At 36.4% G+C, this 16,320-nt stretch overlaps 2 protein-coding genes across 4 annotated transcripts in view; one reads left to right on the top strand and one right to left on the bottom strand.

The window, feature by feature from the left end:
- The window catches only part of Smyd4-2 (SET and MYND domain containing, class 4, member 2), a 35,153-nt gene extending 30,768 nt beyond the window's left edge, over positions 1-4,385 (top strand). The window contains exons 9-13 of one of the 3 annotated variants that reach the window (XM_069509057.1): positions 39-482; positions 1,573-1,756; positions 2,202-2,420; positions 2,890-3,031; positions 3,285-4,385. In XM_069509057.1, the coding sequence (XP_069365158.1) occupies positions 39-482; positions 1,573-1,756; positions 2,202-2,420; positions 2,890-3,031; positions 3,285-3,476 (1,181 nt within the window). In that variant the 3' untranslated portion in view covers positions 3,477-4,385. The remainder of the gene's footprint in view (positions 1-38; positions 483-1,572; positions 1,757-2,201; positions 2,421-2,889; positions 3,032-3,284) is intronic. The other 2 variants (XM_069509059.1, XM_069509058.1) reach the window with 2 other exon arrangements.
- Positions 4,386-5,251: 866 nt separating this feature from the next.
- The window catches only part of LOC117995603 (uncharacterized), a 30,731-nt gene continuing 19,662 nt past the window's right edge, over positions 5,252-16,320 (bottom strand). Inside the window, exons 7-20 of the mRNA XM_069509051.1 lie at positions 15,794-15,938; positions 14,142-14,204; positions 13,944-14,024; positions 13,117-13,239; positions 12,069-12,104; positions 10,782-10,832; positions 10,305-10,385; positions 9,882-10,163; positions 9,441-9,551; positions 9,021-9,173; positions 8,562-8,710; positions 7,903-8,064; positions 7,331-7,418; positions 5,252-6,347 (exon numbers count right to left, since the gene is read on the bottom strand). Coding sequence (XP_069365152.1) covers positions 6,162-6,347; positions 7,331-7,418; positions 7,903-8,064; positions 8,562-8,710; positions 9,021-9,173; positions 9,441-9,551; positions 9,882-10,163; positions 10,305-10,385; positions 10,782-10,832; positions 12,069-12,104; positions 13,117-13,239; positions 13,944-14,024; positions 14,142-14,204; positions 15,794-15,938 — 1,711 coding nt within the window. The 3' untranslated portion in view covers positions 5,252-6,161. The remainder of the gene's footprint in view (positions 6,348-7,330; positions 7,419-7,902; positions 8,065-8,561; positions 8,711-9,020; positions 9,174-9,440; positions 9,552-9,881; positions 10,164-10,304; positions 10,386-10,781; positions 10,833-12,068; positions 12,105-13,116; positions 13,240-13,943; positions 14,025-14,141; positions 14,205-15,793; positions 15,939-16,320) is intronic.

The following is a 16,320-nucleotide window of genomic DNA, read 5'->3' as shown; positions in this document are numbered from 1 at the left end:
GTTATACATGTTTTACAGACATGTCTTTTTCATTTCAGGATCAGGAATGTCAATACTTAGTTATATTGCGCTTCGAATGGTAACACAAGCCGGGCTGGATACTAGTCAACAAATCCATGCTAAGTATTTAGGCAACGAGCTGAAAACTGTTGAGAGTGCTACATTAAATGACATAGAGGGATTAACTAAGAAAAACAAATTGAAAAGCAGAAAAGAAAGACTCAACAGAACAAAGAAAGGATTAAAGGGCTTTGAAGATGGAAATTCAAATGACGAAGAAAAAGAAACAAAAAATGAGGACAAGACGAGTTACCTCGAAAAGTTAGAATTGACAGCTGCACAAATTTATTCGCTCTGCTCGCATTCACAACAGAGAAAAGGAGCAGATTATTTAAAGAGAATTATAATGGGAATTTTCCTTACAGAATGTTTAAAAAGAAGTGGATATTTTAAAAATTGCAGCAAAGATGATATGCCAAAAGGTAAAATTATAAATATTTATATACATAGATACGAAGAGAAAGAACCAATGCTTATGAAAATATTTTGTCTGTAATATTACCAACAAAAAACAAAAGTCTTAGAGTATTTCAGTAATTTGTTTTTTGATGAATTTGTTTTTCCATTTTGTATCTACTTATTCTCAGCAAACATCATTAAAACACTACATAATATTATTATTAAGAAGTTCATACTAAGTGGCTTCTTATGTGAAACTCTGAAACTCGCAACCGCGACCCGAGACACGGTAGGTACAGAATTAATGGAGAATTATTGTTTGGAGAGTTTTGCGAGATCATGTTGCAACAACATTCCTCAACGTCAATGTTTAACCTGCTAGGAACTCACAAAATTTGCAACTATCGCGTACTTAAATTATAATATCAAAGGCGGCAGCGAGCGAATTGTCAGCATCTTATTTCATATCTCAGTGACTTTAACTACTATGCTTCAATAAAATACAGCGTGTAACCAGAACGCTAGCAAAAACTTAGCGTTATTGTTATACTACCTAAACACAATTCAATACCAATAAATAACCTTTTCCCTCATTTTGTAGTTTTAAGCAAGGACTAGGTATATTCTTCACTATTGGGACATTTAAGATTTCTTAAATTTTAAGGGTATTTACCCTTTTAAGGGATCCTTATTTTATTATCTTGCATATTCATTTCATTTAAAGAGTTTAGTTTTGCGTTTTACTATCATAGCGATTTAATTTCGCCTAGGTAGGTATAGTACGCAAGTTGAGATAGCAATTGGGGAGGGAATGCCCCGCACACCCGAGCGCGGCTAACGTGCGGATATGTCCCCCCCCCCCCCCCCCCCTCATACTCCGATTGCCATCTCAACCTGTCGCAGACTGTATATTATGCTATTATGCAGATTTGCCGATATACGTCATTTGGCTTTTTGCGTTTTTAGTGTTGTGCTTCTAAACTGGTATTTCAGACATGAAAACACCAATATTTCTAAATTTAAGTATTGTTGTCAAAAAGCCAGCCCTGAATCACATAGCCACTGAGATACGAAATAAGGTCGATCGATTTCTAAAAATCGCTTTTCTTGCAGCTGAAAATAATATCTGCGAGTTGCTCGTTCGTAATTTGCAAATGCTGCAATTTAACGCCCACGAGATCTATGAAACAATCCGCGGCGATCATCAGTTCAGCGGCTCGAAGCCAATCTACGTTGCAGTGGGTATATATCCCACTGGAGCACTGTTCAATCATGAATGCTATCCCGCAGTGGCACGGTTAGTACCTACAGCTACCTATTATACCGGTAGATAGTAATATCATGTTATATGGTCTTGGGAATGATTACAAGTTACAAGACACAATCACAAATTCCTCTGAATATTTGTCAAGCATCGTTTTTTCAAGAAGTTAATTTTTATTGGATTGTATTTTTTGTTACTTCTACTTTTCCATCAAAGTTTACGTAACTTTTTTCTCTTTTGGTATATCTGTTAGATACCCTATTTGTAGATAGGTCATAAGTTTGAATTCATTTCTATGATATAAATAAATAAATAAAGCCTTTATTACTGATATTTACATTTAAAAATTACATAATTTAAATCTTGCACATTAGTTCTTTCCGATCAGCTATCATTTCTATGATATAATATTTCCTAATAATATCTATGATTGCGTGAATCTTTTTCGAAGAAAAATTCAGTGAGAACTATGTTAAAGGTACTTTGATCGGAAAAATATAATACTGCGCGCGATACGACCTCTGCGACCCGGAGAGATTGTGTCCGAAAATTATGGCCCTCATTTTCTAATGCGAGGACTCAAAGAGCGTCAGCGAATGTTGGCCTGTAGATATTGGTTCCGCTGCGAATGTATCGCATGCAAGGAAAATTGGCCTATCCTCAAGCAAATGGATGCTGCATCAACCCTATATTTAAGGTAAAAGCTTCTAGTATATCGCAGACGGAAATTTTGGATGACGAGATGAAATACTTTCTCATTCCATTCTCATTCCATACGCACGCGGAATGCGCACGGAATCGCATATGTATGCGAGCAAGATTCCGTGCGCATTTTTCCACTTGAGTTACCCCTAGGTTTGCTCCTGAACGTGTACTATTATCAAAGACTTTTACAGTCTACTAGCTTATGCCCGCGACTTCGTTCGCGTGGACTACACAAATTTCAAACCCCTATTTTACCCCCTTAGGGGTTGAATTTTCAAAAATCCTTTCTTAGCGGATGCCTACATTATAATAGCTATCTGCATGCCAAATTTCAGCCCGATCCGTCCAGTAGTTTGAGCTGTGCGTTGATATATCAGTCAGTCAGTCAGCAGTCAGTCAGTCACCTGTTCCTTTTATATATTTAGATATAGCACCAATGATAAAACTTTTAAACATTTTAGGTGTCCAAATGATAACTGCGTGGGAAAATTTAGATCAGGCAAAAATATGCCCAATAGATGTGCAAAATGTTCTGCTACAATTGACAAAGAGTTATTCAAAATTTATATGGACGATGTCAACAAATGTCTATCTCAGTATCAGGTAAAGCAAAAACCTTTTCAGACTTCTTCAACATCAATTAACAAGTAAGCCCTGCAAATTGCTAATGCGCGTGGCCGCTTCAGCATCAGCACTAGACTGAAGTTTCGAGCTGATGGTATATTTTTACTTAAATATACGTCAAATGACGTCAAAATGACGTCATTTCGATGTTAATGAGACATGGTTCCAGCGCAATAGGAATTTTGTGGGACCTATAATAAGTATAATGATTATATATTTCATTTACCGGTAGGAAGGGGCAAAGCAAATGGACATCGAACTTCCAAAAGAAGCTATTCAAACACTATCAGATGCTGTGGACAGCTTTCATAAAATAGCTCGACCACCTCATCGTGAAACACACATAGCACAAGAATCACTTAGATCCTGCTATGCGACAGAAGGAAACGTATACATTGTGAAATCCGAAACTAAGGAAAAATAGTCTTACAAAAAACAACTGTTATGTTACAACGGGAATGTGTACAGTACGCAGCCGAAAGTAATGTACATCGGCCTTTAGAATGATATTTCGGCTTTGTAGAGCGTTGTCTCTGTCACTCATACATATATGATGTTTTGTCGGTCTCAACGATAGGGACAATGCCCTACATATCGTGCCTATCTGAAGTTATAAGTAATACAAGGAACTGTTAAACGCGGTCTGAGGTTCATACCAGCCGTGTACCGGGCTTGGCTGGTATGAACACGTTTAATGTGCGTAAATCTCGCACATAGTCTGGAGTATTTTAGTACGGAGAGGTCAAATCACGATGCTTTTCGTTTCTTCCCCAGCATAGTTCGCTCCTATAGGTAGGTGCACGCCGTTTGCCCCACGCCATTCTGTGTAACGAGCTTCACACAGTTTCTTGTATCACATACTGTAGGTACACTGCACTCAGGCCCAAGTTTAATGTGACGCTGATGATGTCCTGCTATTTACTTCACGGCTTCCGGTTTCAACAAAACGAGTCAGCATAACTTTGGCAATGAATGTTGGGTTTAGTAGTAAAAAGTGTTTGGTAATCTTATAATGACCATGGCAATAAATGTTCATTATTATTTTAATATCACCAATGTTTCTAAAGACACACCTTTCCTACTGTTGTTTTTGTTACCTCAACTTACGTTTAGTTATTAAATCTTACGTAACTTATACAAGTACCTCTTTAGAATTTGATCCCTAATTTTATGGACAGGTAATAGGTCACACGTTCATACCAAAATATTCTCCATTGCGTTTAATTTGTATTAAGTGAAAATAAATATTATTGTTATTATAACAACTATTTTTCTTTAAAAATTTTAGACACAATATTATAATATATATAATAAAACAATACTGTTTGCCGTACTGAACCGTATTTATAACATGACAGTTGTGAGTTAACACAGGCAAATATGGCGAATCCTTTCTCAGATTGTACTTACTTACGTGTTCTAGTATGGATCAATCTAGAGCAATATGTGAAACAATCTGCAGACTGCAGCATTCATTTTGCAAAGCATTGCTGAAATTTTCTGGTATTGCAGTAGATTGCTTCATGTGGTCGTGACGTCATAATTGACTAAATTGCCTGGAATTGAGGAATTACAATTGCCCGTATATGGTGTAAGCGTACCTTAATAGTGCGCATACATGGGCAATTTTTTAAGCAATTGTTGCTCAGCAACACGTATGGATCAATCTGGAGCAATAAGTGGAACAACCTGGAGCAATTATTTTGCATAACATTGCTGAAATTTTCAGATATTGCTAGGTATTGCAGTAAACTGCTTAATGTGGTCGTGCCGTCATAATTGACTATAGTACGAGACCGAAACTGATATAAACATCGGCCTTTAGAATGACATTTTAGGTTTGTAGAGCGTTGTCTCTGTCACTCATACCCATATGACCTTTTGTCGGACTCAACGACCAAGACAGTGCTCTACAAATCTGCTATCTCCTTCTAAAGATCGATGTTCATCGCTTTTGGCCGCGTACTGTAAATTGCCTGGAATTGAGGAATTATTATAAAACCAAAGGCGCGCGGTTTCATTTGGCTTTATAATTTGGTTCCGAAGACACAATAATCATGTGACATCAGACGTGAGTCATATCACATACACAAATTGCACTTGTTTAATTCGAAACTGTAGACTGAACCAATTATTCAGAGACCGTCCGTACCGTACAAAGTTAGTTTTTTAAGGTTAGAAATTAAAAAAAAAGCTTCGTTAAGTAAATATGTAAGTATATTCAAAAAAGATTTATGTAGGTATAGCAAAATTTGTCCAGCATTAAACAGCACTCTGACCTGATTTTGAACAAGAGAATTACGTTATCAGAACCGAAAAAGATCAAAGATAACCGCAACCCCTTTTAACAATGAGCGATGCCTACTTCGTAACAAAACTACATCAGCTATATCTACCTACATTTTACTTTGCTATCACAAAATAAGTAATAATGATTTTTTTTACTTAAATTGCAAAAATCTTAAGGCCCAAACAGAAAATATTAAGTGTTTCGCACATGGAAAAATGACATTGGAACGGCGTACCTTTTCTTATTTTTCTAATCCTAAAGTCATAACAGAAAGTTGGCAGTTTAATTTAAAAAGTTAATAATAATACCTTTCGTAAAAAACGTAATTAAAACGTCAGGTTAGTCCCTACAATTTATTGCACACGCAATGCAATTCTAGTAGGTATTAAAAATGTAAATTAGAAGTGCTGATGAACTGCCGATAAAATGCGTATGGCGTCAAAATGCAAATATCGATATAAAAAACGGACATTCTAAGCCTTCAGAGTCAAAGAAGCCGTGTGCGATCACTTTAAATATCGGTAAAATAAAATAAGGAGAATGCTCATAATTCATAGAAACGAAGCTTTAATTGAAATAATTTATAATAATATTGTGTTGAACGATAGATAGAATAAAAGGTCACATATATTCAAGTTTCCCAAAATATGCATTTAATTTTTTTAATTACGACTTTTACGCGTACAACTCCAACCCTCCAAAAATTGACATATTATAATATTATAGTAGTCTTAAATTTTTACCCTTGAATAGTTTATGCTATTATTTCAATCGATATATTTTATGAACATCCTCTTCTATAAAATAAAAGTTAACGAACTAAGGATTCTCAAAGTAAGATTTGCAAGCACATTCTTGCGCGTCAGCATCACCCTCCCCCTCGCCAGTGCTGGAGACTGCATGTCTGAGAGCATTCACTTGAGTGTTCAAGCCAAGTATGCGCAGTTGGGCTTGTTCAAAGTTTTCACTTAGTCTCTGTATCTGGCACTGCATACGACATTGAATCTGTAAGCATCATTACCAATCAATCAATCAAATACCAGTGTTTCAAAGTCAATAATGAAATCATTTTTTAAATATTTGGTATGAACAAGGTGATTACATAAATAGTAGGAACGTATGATGCTTGAACGGAGGAAAGCTTTGGTGACGAAGCGCAGGTCAGTTCAGCCAATGTTTAGAAAATCGACGCAAAGTTTCCTGTCGGTCGATTTTATCATATTCATCATTATAATGATCAACCCATCACTAGCTCACTACTGAGTATGGATCTCCTCTCTGAATGAGAAGGGCTTAGTCCATAGTCCGCCACGCTGGCCAAGTGTAGATTGGTAGACTTCACACACCTTTGTGAACATTATGGAGAACTCTTAGACGTGCAGGTTTCCTTACGATGTTTTCCTACATCGTTAAAGCACGTAATATTTAATTTCTTAAAACGCACACAACTCCAAAATGTTAGAGGTTGAACTTTCGGAAACGAACTTCCGACGAGAAGGCGGACGTCTTAATGCCTAGACTATCACGGCTCTATCTATTAGTCGGAATTCTACAGGATATATTTTGAGGAGTGGCTAAGGAACTCTGTTAAGGACCAAGTTCTTCCCTTGCCATTTTACTCTAACCTACCCCTACATAATCGAACTTCCACGTAAGTACACTATAACCTAAGGAATGTCCTTCTGGCTTCTGTTTTATACACTAGCTTATTGATATCTTAAAAAAAAAAGAAACTGGCTGAATTGAGAAGCACCTCATTTTTGGAAGTCGGTTAAAAAATATAGGTAATATAGGTTAAGATGACGATGTTGAAAGATTAAACAATTTTTATCAACTTAGCTGGAAAAAAATGGAAGCTATTATAAGAAGCTTATAAACACGCCGTGGTCTGAGAAAAAGCTAACAACGCGCTTAATCGGGTATTGTACCTATTTATAACTAACGTATTATGATTTTTAATAGTTATTTTTAAACAATTAATTACTCACTTCCTCTCTCTCCTTTTCTGCAGTCTTGACTTGTGCCCTTGCAGCCGCCAGTTGCCTTTCTAACTCAGCTATAGTCGTCTGCATACAGCTAAAATGATAAATTTTATTTTAATAATCTGGAAGTGAGATGAATGAAATATAACAATCGTCAAAATTATACTTTTAGATCTAGTTGCATAACAAATACAGACACAGTTTCTATTAAACTTTGACTAAGTACCAAAAAAAAACACACACACCCAACACAGGCCAGTATTAGTAGCACACCTACATGAAAGTTAACAAACCTGATTTTTACAACCCATTTTGCTTTTATTGATGGCCAAAATTACTGTAAACCATGACGTAACTTTAACCGCCTGTCCACAGTACAGTACTTTCCAGTACCTGTCATATTATGACTGGATCTTAGTCGAAGTGTATGCAGAAAAGTTTTTAACCCCACCGTATTGCATCCATAAAACTCCTTTAAGCAATTGGAATGGGTCACGACCTCCAGCAATGAGGAATGTGACGCAGAGACTGAGACATGGAGTATTAGAATGGTTATGTTGTTGTCCAAAAATACTTACTTCCGCATAGTTTCCGTACGTTCACTGGCTCGTTGCAATGCCCGAGCAGCTTCGTCGCGAGCCCTGTCCAATTCTCCACCAAGCTGCGCACATTCGTGCATCTTCTCATGCAGCCGTTTTTCATTGGCAAGTACGGCCTCCTCCATTCGTATCATATTAGCTCTGAAAATTTAGCAGCATTAGATTTCTCTTTTCACTGTTTTCACCACATCAAACATGTTTCCATAATTCCAAACTAATTTTATAAAATAATGATAAAAGTGTAGGTAAACTGCTGAACTTATTTTGACTACAGGTTGGTACTTGGCTAGAATCCTGGAGCTTAGCATACCTTTTAGATTTATCACGGTAAATTACAAAGGTTTTTCAGGGAAAGTGGGAGGAGGTTTAAAATAAATTCACGAAGTCTTTCTACGTCTTGCGCGTCAATTAGTAGTTAGTAGGCATTAATTTACAATCTATTAATAGCTAGCTAGACAGGAGAAGCTAGATAAGTAAAATCAATAAAGTGTCAAAGTTTTAAAATCTATGAGATATTTTCAAAAATGTTACCATTCACGAGGACAATACGCATAAAATATTATAAGTATCTAATCATGAGTTTAAAGTAGTGTACCTATTCATTTAGATCGTATAAATTAGTAAACCACGAGACTTACTTAAGACGTTCTATGTCACTCTTAAGCGACATATTTATTTCTGTAAGTTGAGCAATTTTCTGTTGCATAAGTGCAATTTGTTTTTCTTCACCACCTTTTTCTTGAGGTTTTTCGGGTGGCTTCAGGCTGTTATGTAGAAGCGCATGAACCTGAAATTTGTGCGAATTTCAAACTAAGTCTTTATAGTGTTGCATGTTTTGAGATGTTACCAAATTTTTTATATATCAGCCCCTTCGTCTTCGGATGAGTCACCCGTTTCCGATTGCCGTAGGGGCCCTTCCAGTTTAATTTTTTTGATGTCGCTGTCATCGCTTGTGGCTTCTTGTTATTTGCTTATGGCCTGGGTAATGTGGGTCTTCACGTCGGTATCCTATCAACCCTAAATAAGAGTTACTCAGAGAATGCTAGGCACTTTAGTATCAAACGCTTATGGTATATAAGCAGAGTATTATATCTCACCTTTTCTCTAGCACAATTAAGTTCTCTCGCTAATTGCTCAGCGTTATGCTCAGCTATTGCCTGCGACTGCTGCGCGTCTTTCAGTCGTAACTGTGTTGCTTTAAGAAGATCTGGGATGGGAGCCAACTCCTGTAGTTTTTCTTGGAACTTGAGCTATAACGGACATTTTTATTGTTATGAGAGTAACTCCTAAAATATTAAATAATCTACAAAACCTCCGCCTTCAAATGAAACCAGTAGTTCATGGACAAAGTCTAGCATCCACAATATCAATTTACAATCGACAAACCATTATACCTCACAGTTATGGTACCCCTGCAATCTGCATGATCAGATTGCCAAGCTAGTACATGAAAACGTTATATTATTTCACAAAACATTCAAATGATTACAAGTTTACAAAAGTCAAAATTAGTTTACCTTGACACGTTGTATCTCAAGATTGATCTGTTCACTGATCCTAGAGTTATCCATATCCATCATTTCGATCTGTTTTCGTTGTTCTTCAATTATCTGTAGAGCTTGAAGATACTAAAAATCAACAAGAACATGACAATAATAAATACTTGAGTTACTAAGTACCTAAGTAATGATTTCTTTGTGAATTGTAAAATTTTGTGAGGAAATAATGGCTTATCTAAACATATAAAAGGAAAAGGTGACTGACTGACTGATCTATCAAACTACTGGACGGATCAGGCTGAAATTTGGCATGCAGATAGCTATTATGACGTAGGCATCCGTTAAGAAAGGATTTTTGAAAATTCAACCCTCAAGGGGGTAAAATAGGGGTTTGAAATTTGTGTAGTCCACGCGGACGAAGTCGCGAACATAAGCTAGTTAACTCATAATAATACAAACCTTGACCCGATATTCTTGCAATTGGTTATGCTGTTCCCTCATTAACGTTCTTAATTCATCGATTTCTTCCCTTGCTTCCCTGTAGCATTGTTTTAGAGCTCTAACGTTGATCTCTTGCTCAAATGCTTGTTCCTTTGAACCCAACGCCATATTCGTTTGAGTAGTCAATCCTTCAAACTTCATTTCCAGCTCTCTGAGCTTGTTCTGGACCTCCCTATGCTGACATCGTTCTTTCTCTAGATCTTCTTTCTTTTTCAACAAGTCTGCTCGTAATACTGCACACTGACATTTAAAGAAGGTTTTTTTTTAATTTCAATAAATTATTTACCTATGGATACTTTAGAAGAGTCATGCAAATTGTAGAAGCGAGAGAGAGTTTTATGTGCTTTGATCCTAAAAGTAAAATGAATATAATGTATTTACCTCAGTGACTTTAGTCTTAAAATTTTCTTCTGTTTCACGAAGTTGTATAGTAAGTTTTTGTACTTCTTTTTCTGCTGGAGTCTATGCAAAAAAAATATTATACTTAGACATCAATTAAAAATGTGAAGTAAATAAGACATATGGATATTTTTACAAGGTGAAAACACGTAAACTTGTCATTTCATTGTTAGAACATGTGTATTAATGTTTAGTGGCATGCAGTGTACAGTCCATACAAAATAACTCCTCACGCACCATTTTAACTCTATGAATCAACTGTCATGCTAAAATTACGGTTCACCTTTAAAATAAGGACTAAACCCGTACTTTTGACATGAAATATGTCACAAGAAGTTATTATGACGCGGGAGGAGTTAAATTTTACGAGTTATATACTTACTGTTATTATGCTAGATAAAATATTTACAATTAATAAATTATTTTCTGTTCGGTACCTATCAATAATGAAAGACTTACCGGAGGAGCGTTAGGATTACATGGGGCGGGACAAGGGGGACAAACACCACACTGAAAATGGTTAAAAGTAATTTATCTTACTAATTAATAATGCCTTCACTGGTTTTAACGTTAGACACAATGATGGTCACAACTTTCCTGGTTAAGTTGATATTTCTTTTAAATCCGCCCCGGATATGAATTAAATATCACAAACTCTAAAATGGCGACCTCGCACCGGAAGACGCAGTGTTGGAAGACCCCCCCTAGGTGGACGGACGACATCAGACGAGTCGCAGGGAGTTGCTGGATTCAGGCGGCGCAAGACCGTGGCGTGTGGAAGTCCCTACAAGAGACCCATATCCAGCAGTGGACGTCTATTGGTTGATGATGATGATGAACGATTCACAGAAGGATTTAAATAATCGAATGGAAAACGGATTTTGCTCGCTCTGGTAGGTACGTAATTAAAGTCTGCGGGTGGTCAACTCAAAGGAGGCATGCGTATGAAGCTCTCATTGTGTGGGAAACATTCTTTGTTCTCTCTGTCTGATCACATCGTAAAATCCCGTCTAATATGACTTTGATTTTCCATTTCAGACTCACGACACTGATGTGATACGAGTACTACAATAGAGGCATTTAATACCTACCCTACTATATCTGACTTGCTCCGGCTTCGCAAGGTTCGGGTTACCTCCATACATTGAATTATATAGACTATTGTACGTAAATAGTGCATTGTTCTAAATTATGATGAAATCCCATTGAAGTCGCATTGAAGTGAAGCCACAGATTAGCGCTGATTGTCAAATATAAATATGTATATAAAACAAAAAGTTGACTGACTGACTGACTGATCTATCAACGCACAGCTCAAACTAATGGACTGATCGGGCTGTAATTTGGCATGCAGATAGCTATTATGACGTAGGTATTCGCTAAGAAAGGATTTTTGAAAATTCAACCCCTAAGTAGATGAAACAGGGGTTTGAAATTTGTAAAGTCAACGCGGACGAAGTCGCGAGCATAACTAGTTATTATTTAAAGCTATTATTTAGAGATAGTAAAAAGTACATAGGAGGAAACGTGTTATCTATTAGATAGTAATGTTATTGAAACTTACATAAGATTTAACTAGGTACCGCATCTGTTTGGAAGCTCCAATCTCACAAAGTGCTATAAATGCTAATCAGCCGTGTGCTAACATAACGTCTCTCAGAGAAGGTACCACATCATGCACATTTTAAAAATCAATCGAACATTACAGGGGCGTATCAGATAGTCAAAACTAGTGAAAGAACTTACGGCTTTCGTCATCGGTGGAGCAGGTGGACCACCAGGCTGCAAAATATACAAAAAAGTATTCAGTTACACTAGAAATAATTTTATCACTTGCTTACTGCTGCACAAGTCATCGTTAGTCGTCTTAGTCACGCTGGCTGTATCTTTAAAAGTAGTTATGGAGCGTTGAACTTTACTAAACTTGGTCCATGTGATTCTTTAATTATTATAATTAGTATAAAACACAAAAAATGTTTCTACCTGAGTCCGTTATAGATTTTGAAACTATCTAATCGATGCGCCCCAAACCAGTTTCTTTTGAAAGGCAATAATGCGAAGATGGTTTTATACCACTAAAACAATGCATTAGGCGCATTTTTAGCTGGGTACACGCTAGGTATCCACTAGTATAATAAAATCAAAGACAAAATGTCTTTGAATATAATAGTCGCCGACAAATCAGCCAATAGCGTTAAATAAAATCAATCCATAAATATATTATGGAAGTAATAATGTCAACAAAAAATGGTATTACAATAACGCTAAGTTTTTGCTAGCGTTCTGGTTACACCCTGTATTTACAGTGTTGCACACTCCACTGATATACCTGCAAAGACCTATGCGGTTATTCCATACTATTTACCTATAAATGCAAATTATGTTTCTCTGTCTCTCTGCCTTATCACGGCCGGACCTTTAACCGATTTTGACGAAAATTGATACCGAGATTGGTGTACATTCCAGAGACAGGATAGGCTTCTTTTTGTCCCAGAAATCAAGAGTTCTCATGGAATTATTAAAAAATATAAATCCATGCGGATGAAGTCGTGGGGATCATCCAGTTTCTCATATAATATTATAATTTATAATATACTAGCTTATGCTCGCCACTTCGTTTGCGTGTACTATACAAATCCTTTCTTAGCGGACGCCTACGTCATACCTAATAGCTCTTTGCATGCCAAATTTCAGCCCGATTCGTCCAGTATTTTGAGGTGTGCGTTGATAGATCAGTCAGTCAGTCACCTTTTCCTTTTATAAATTTAGATTATAAATATAAAAGGTTACTTACCATTTGCTCAAAGCATGTGTTTTGACCGCCCCCACCATGGCAGGTGCCCGCCACTGCTTTTGCATCAGCCATTTCTTCGCGTAAGTTACAAATTTGGAGTTCTAGCTGCCCTAGTTGATTTTCCTAGAAAAAGTAAACATTATTCAGCCAACTTTCATAAATCACCATTACCTCCAACCTTAAAGCTTTTGATGTGACATAATCGACCGTACAACATTGACCTAAGTCAGTAACTAGATGGGTAACCGACTTTGGAGATGCAAAGAGAAAAAAATATTATTTTACTAACAATTACTATGATTATTTTCTGAGAGGAGATCCGTTCTCAGTTATAGTGGGCTGGCGATGGGTATATTATCATGATAATGACGTGATGATGATTACAGAAGTGACATAGTGATATTCACTATAATAATAAAATAGCTATTGCTACCTTAAAAAAATGTTAAGGTGGTGGAATATGTACCTAAATTGGCAAACATTTTCTTTTCCCTAACTCCACTAATTTAATTTAAAAAACCAGCCAAGTGCAAATCAGACTCGCGCACCGAGGGTTCCATACTTTAGTAGTATTTTTTCGACATTTTGTACTATATATCAAAACTATGATGCATAAAAATAAATAAAAATATGTTTAGAATGTACAGGTAAAGCCCTTTTTACAGACAGACAGACAGACAGGTTAAAAAGGTTAAAAAGGTTTTACTAAAACAACAGGTGTTTATAATAGTTGAGTTTCCAAAGCTTTATATAGCTCTTAATTTCACTGCAGGGGTAAAAAAGGCTTGCCCAATTTTATTTAATCATAAAATATAGTAGGTACTCACAAGATCCTTTTTACAAATATTATAATTATCGAGCCTCGCTAGTAACTCTTCAGCATTTTTTACACAGATTTTTTTGCCGTCCTGTAAATATATTTTTTATGAATAGATACCAAACTAAACTACCTAGGTACTTACCTAGAAGTGGATGTCAGTGCAAGTGTCACTATGGAACTAGCAAAAAAGCGATAAGTAACGTACCCGAGTATATATTTCTATTTCTTGCTGACATGAGAGATCTTGTTTCACTGCAGTAGCATCGCCCTAAATAAATATTGAACAATTTAAAACAATCACATTTAGCTGTAATTCTGAACATTATTTAATCACATTACTGAACCGATTCTAATGCAACTTCACTCACGAGTTGTTTTACCATGGCAATATTAAATTATGAATGCGAGTTCAAACCCCTCAATCATGATGCTGCAGGAGAACCTACTGGATACTGCCCGCCTAGTGACGTGCACAAGATTTAAAACATCGTGAGGAAACCTGCATGCCTGAAAGTTTCCCATAATGTTCACGAAGGTGTCTGAAGTCTGCCAAACCGCACTTGGCCAGCGTGGTCGACTATGGCCAAAACTTTCCTCACTCTAAGAGGAGACCCATGCTCTGTAGTGAGCCAGCGATGGGTTGATCATGATGATGATGATGATGAAATCGTATGGATACTGAGTAGACTTTGTCATTGAATTTTGGGCCCAATTCCCAACTCCTCAATCCCAATGATGGAGAGATAATCAGTAGTAACTAGTGCCCTTATTATAAATGCGAAAGTGTTTTTGTTTGGTGATTTGTTGGTTTGTCCTTCAATATCGTCTCATGCAACGGTGCAACGGATTGACGTGATTTTTTGCATGGGTGTAGTTATCTATACCTGGAGAGTGACATACGACTATTTTTTATCGTGGAAAATCAAAGAGTTCCCACGGGATTTTTAAAACCTAATTCTATGCGGATGAAGTCGCGGGCATCAGCTAGTATTCACTTAAACGAAGGATCTAGGGATAATAAGTCAATATTGGGGGTTACTAAAAAATATTTTATTAAATTGTAAAATGTTTTATTTTACTCGTAGTTATGTAAATAAGTATTCAGATAAGGACGTTTCTCAGTAGCAAACGAATAAAGCTCCAGCATTTTTAACTTTTAACGTTGCTCATAAACTGTCCACCATCTGCCCACTACAGTGCTTTTGACGTATATACATAGCATATATTTCACATAGCATTATGTTAAAGGTTTTATTATATAGGGTGCAATCAGAACGCTAGCAAAAACGAAAACAGATGATGATTACTTATAAGATCTTACCTCAAAAACACGTGTTTTTTTTAACCCGGCATTTTCAATAGTTCTCAATTTATTGCAATTAATAAATCTGACTGACGCTAGAGGTCAATGAACGTTGCGAAAATAGACCACTCGGAGTCAATGCGGTGTCGTAGGTGGGGCATTGACTCGAGTTTTGTACGCTATAGGTACATTGTGAGTTTGGAAAATACTAAATCACTAAAACTACAAGATAAGGCAAATGGTTATTGGCATTGGATTGTGTTTATGTATAACGCTAAGTTTTTGTTAGCATGCTGGTAACAACTTTTATAGGTATGCAAAGATGTTCCATTTCTATACTTAAATTAAAAGCGGTGGAATCCTGCAAAACGACTTCAACCTAACTAGGAATAATATTCCTAGAAAATAAAATAGACCATTCGAATTTAAAATTTAAATTGGCACTGGGCTGTTTCTATCATTACTGGTTTTATGGTAATGTTACAAGAGTAAAAGAGTAAGTAAGTAAACTAGTTTTAGAGTAGATTGGAATCGTTGATCGTTCAAAGCTTTACCTCGGGATTATTTCTATTTAATCTCTCATGAAGCGCTGAATTCTCTTTGTTGATTAATTTTAGTTCGCCTTGGAGTCTCTTTATTTGAGCCCGACAAGTCTCCAAGTTTTGATCTTTCATTATTAACTCCTTATAAAGGATGTACCTGAAAATCATTATTATTATTACTAAAGCTTACCTTGTACAAGCCATTGTTTAAATTTTCTGGGCTATTTAATAGAACATTGTTTGGGTAAATTTGTGACTGTTTTGTTGATCAAGTTTTGATTGTTGTAATAAGAGACGGCCATGACAACGGCAGATGACAATCAAGGGTTCCTTTTTTAAAAAAATCCACCAGCAATAAGGTCTATTATGGGTCTATTAGCTGATATTTCTGAACATTTAATGAAAATACCACAAAATGCGGCACGTGGAGTAGTTTGGTTTGTAACCATTTTGTAACCGAGGATTATCATAGATAACAACTCACATAGTTTTGACGACCTCCCTAGCGCAGTGGTGAGCCCTGTGTTCTTATAAGTGGG

This window comes from Maniola hyperantus, chromosome Z (genome assembly GCF_902806685.2).
Source record: "Maniola hyperantus chromosome Z, iAphHyp1.2, whole genome shotgun sequence".
Lineage (NCBI taxonomy): Eukaryota > Metazoa > Arthropoda > Insecta > Lepidoptera > Nymphalidae > Maniola > Maniola hyperantus.
This window is presented reverse-complemented; position numbering and strand designations above follow the sequence as displayed.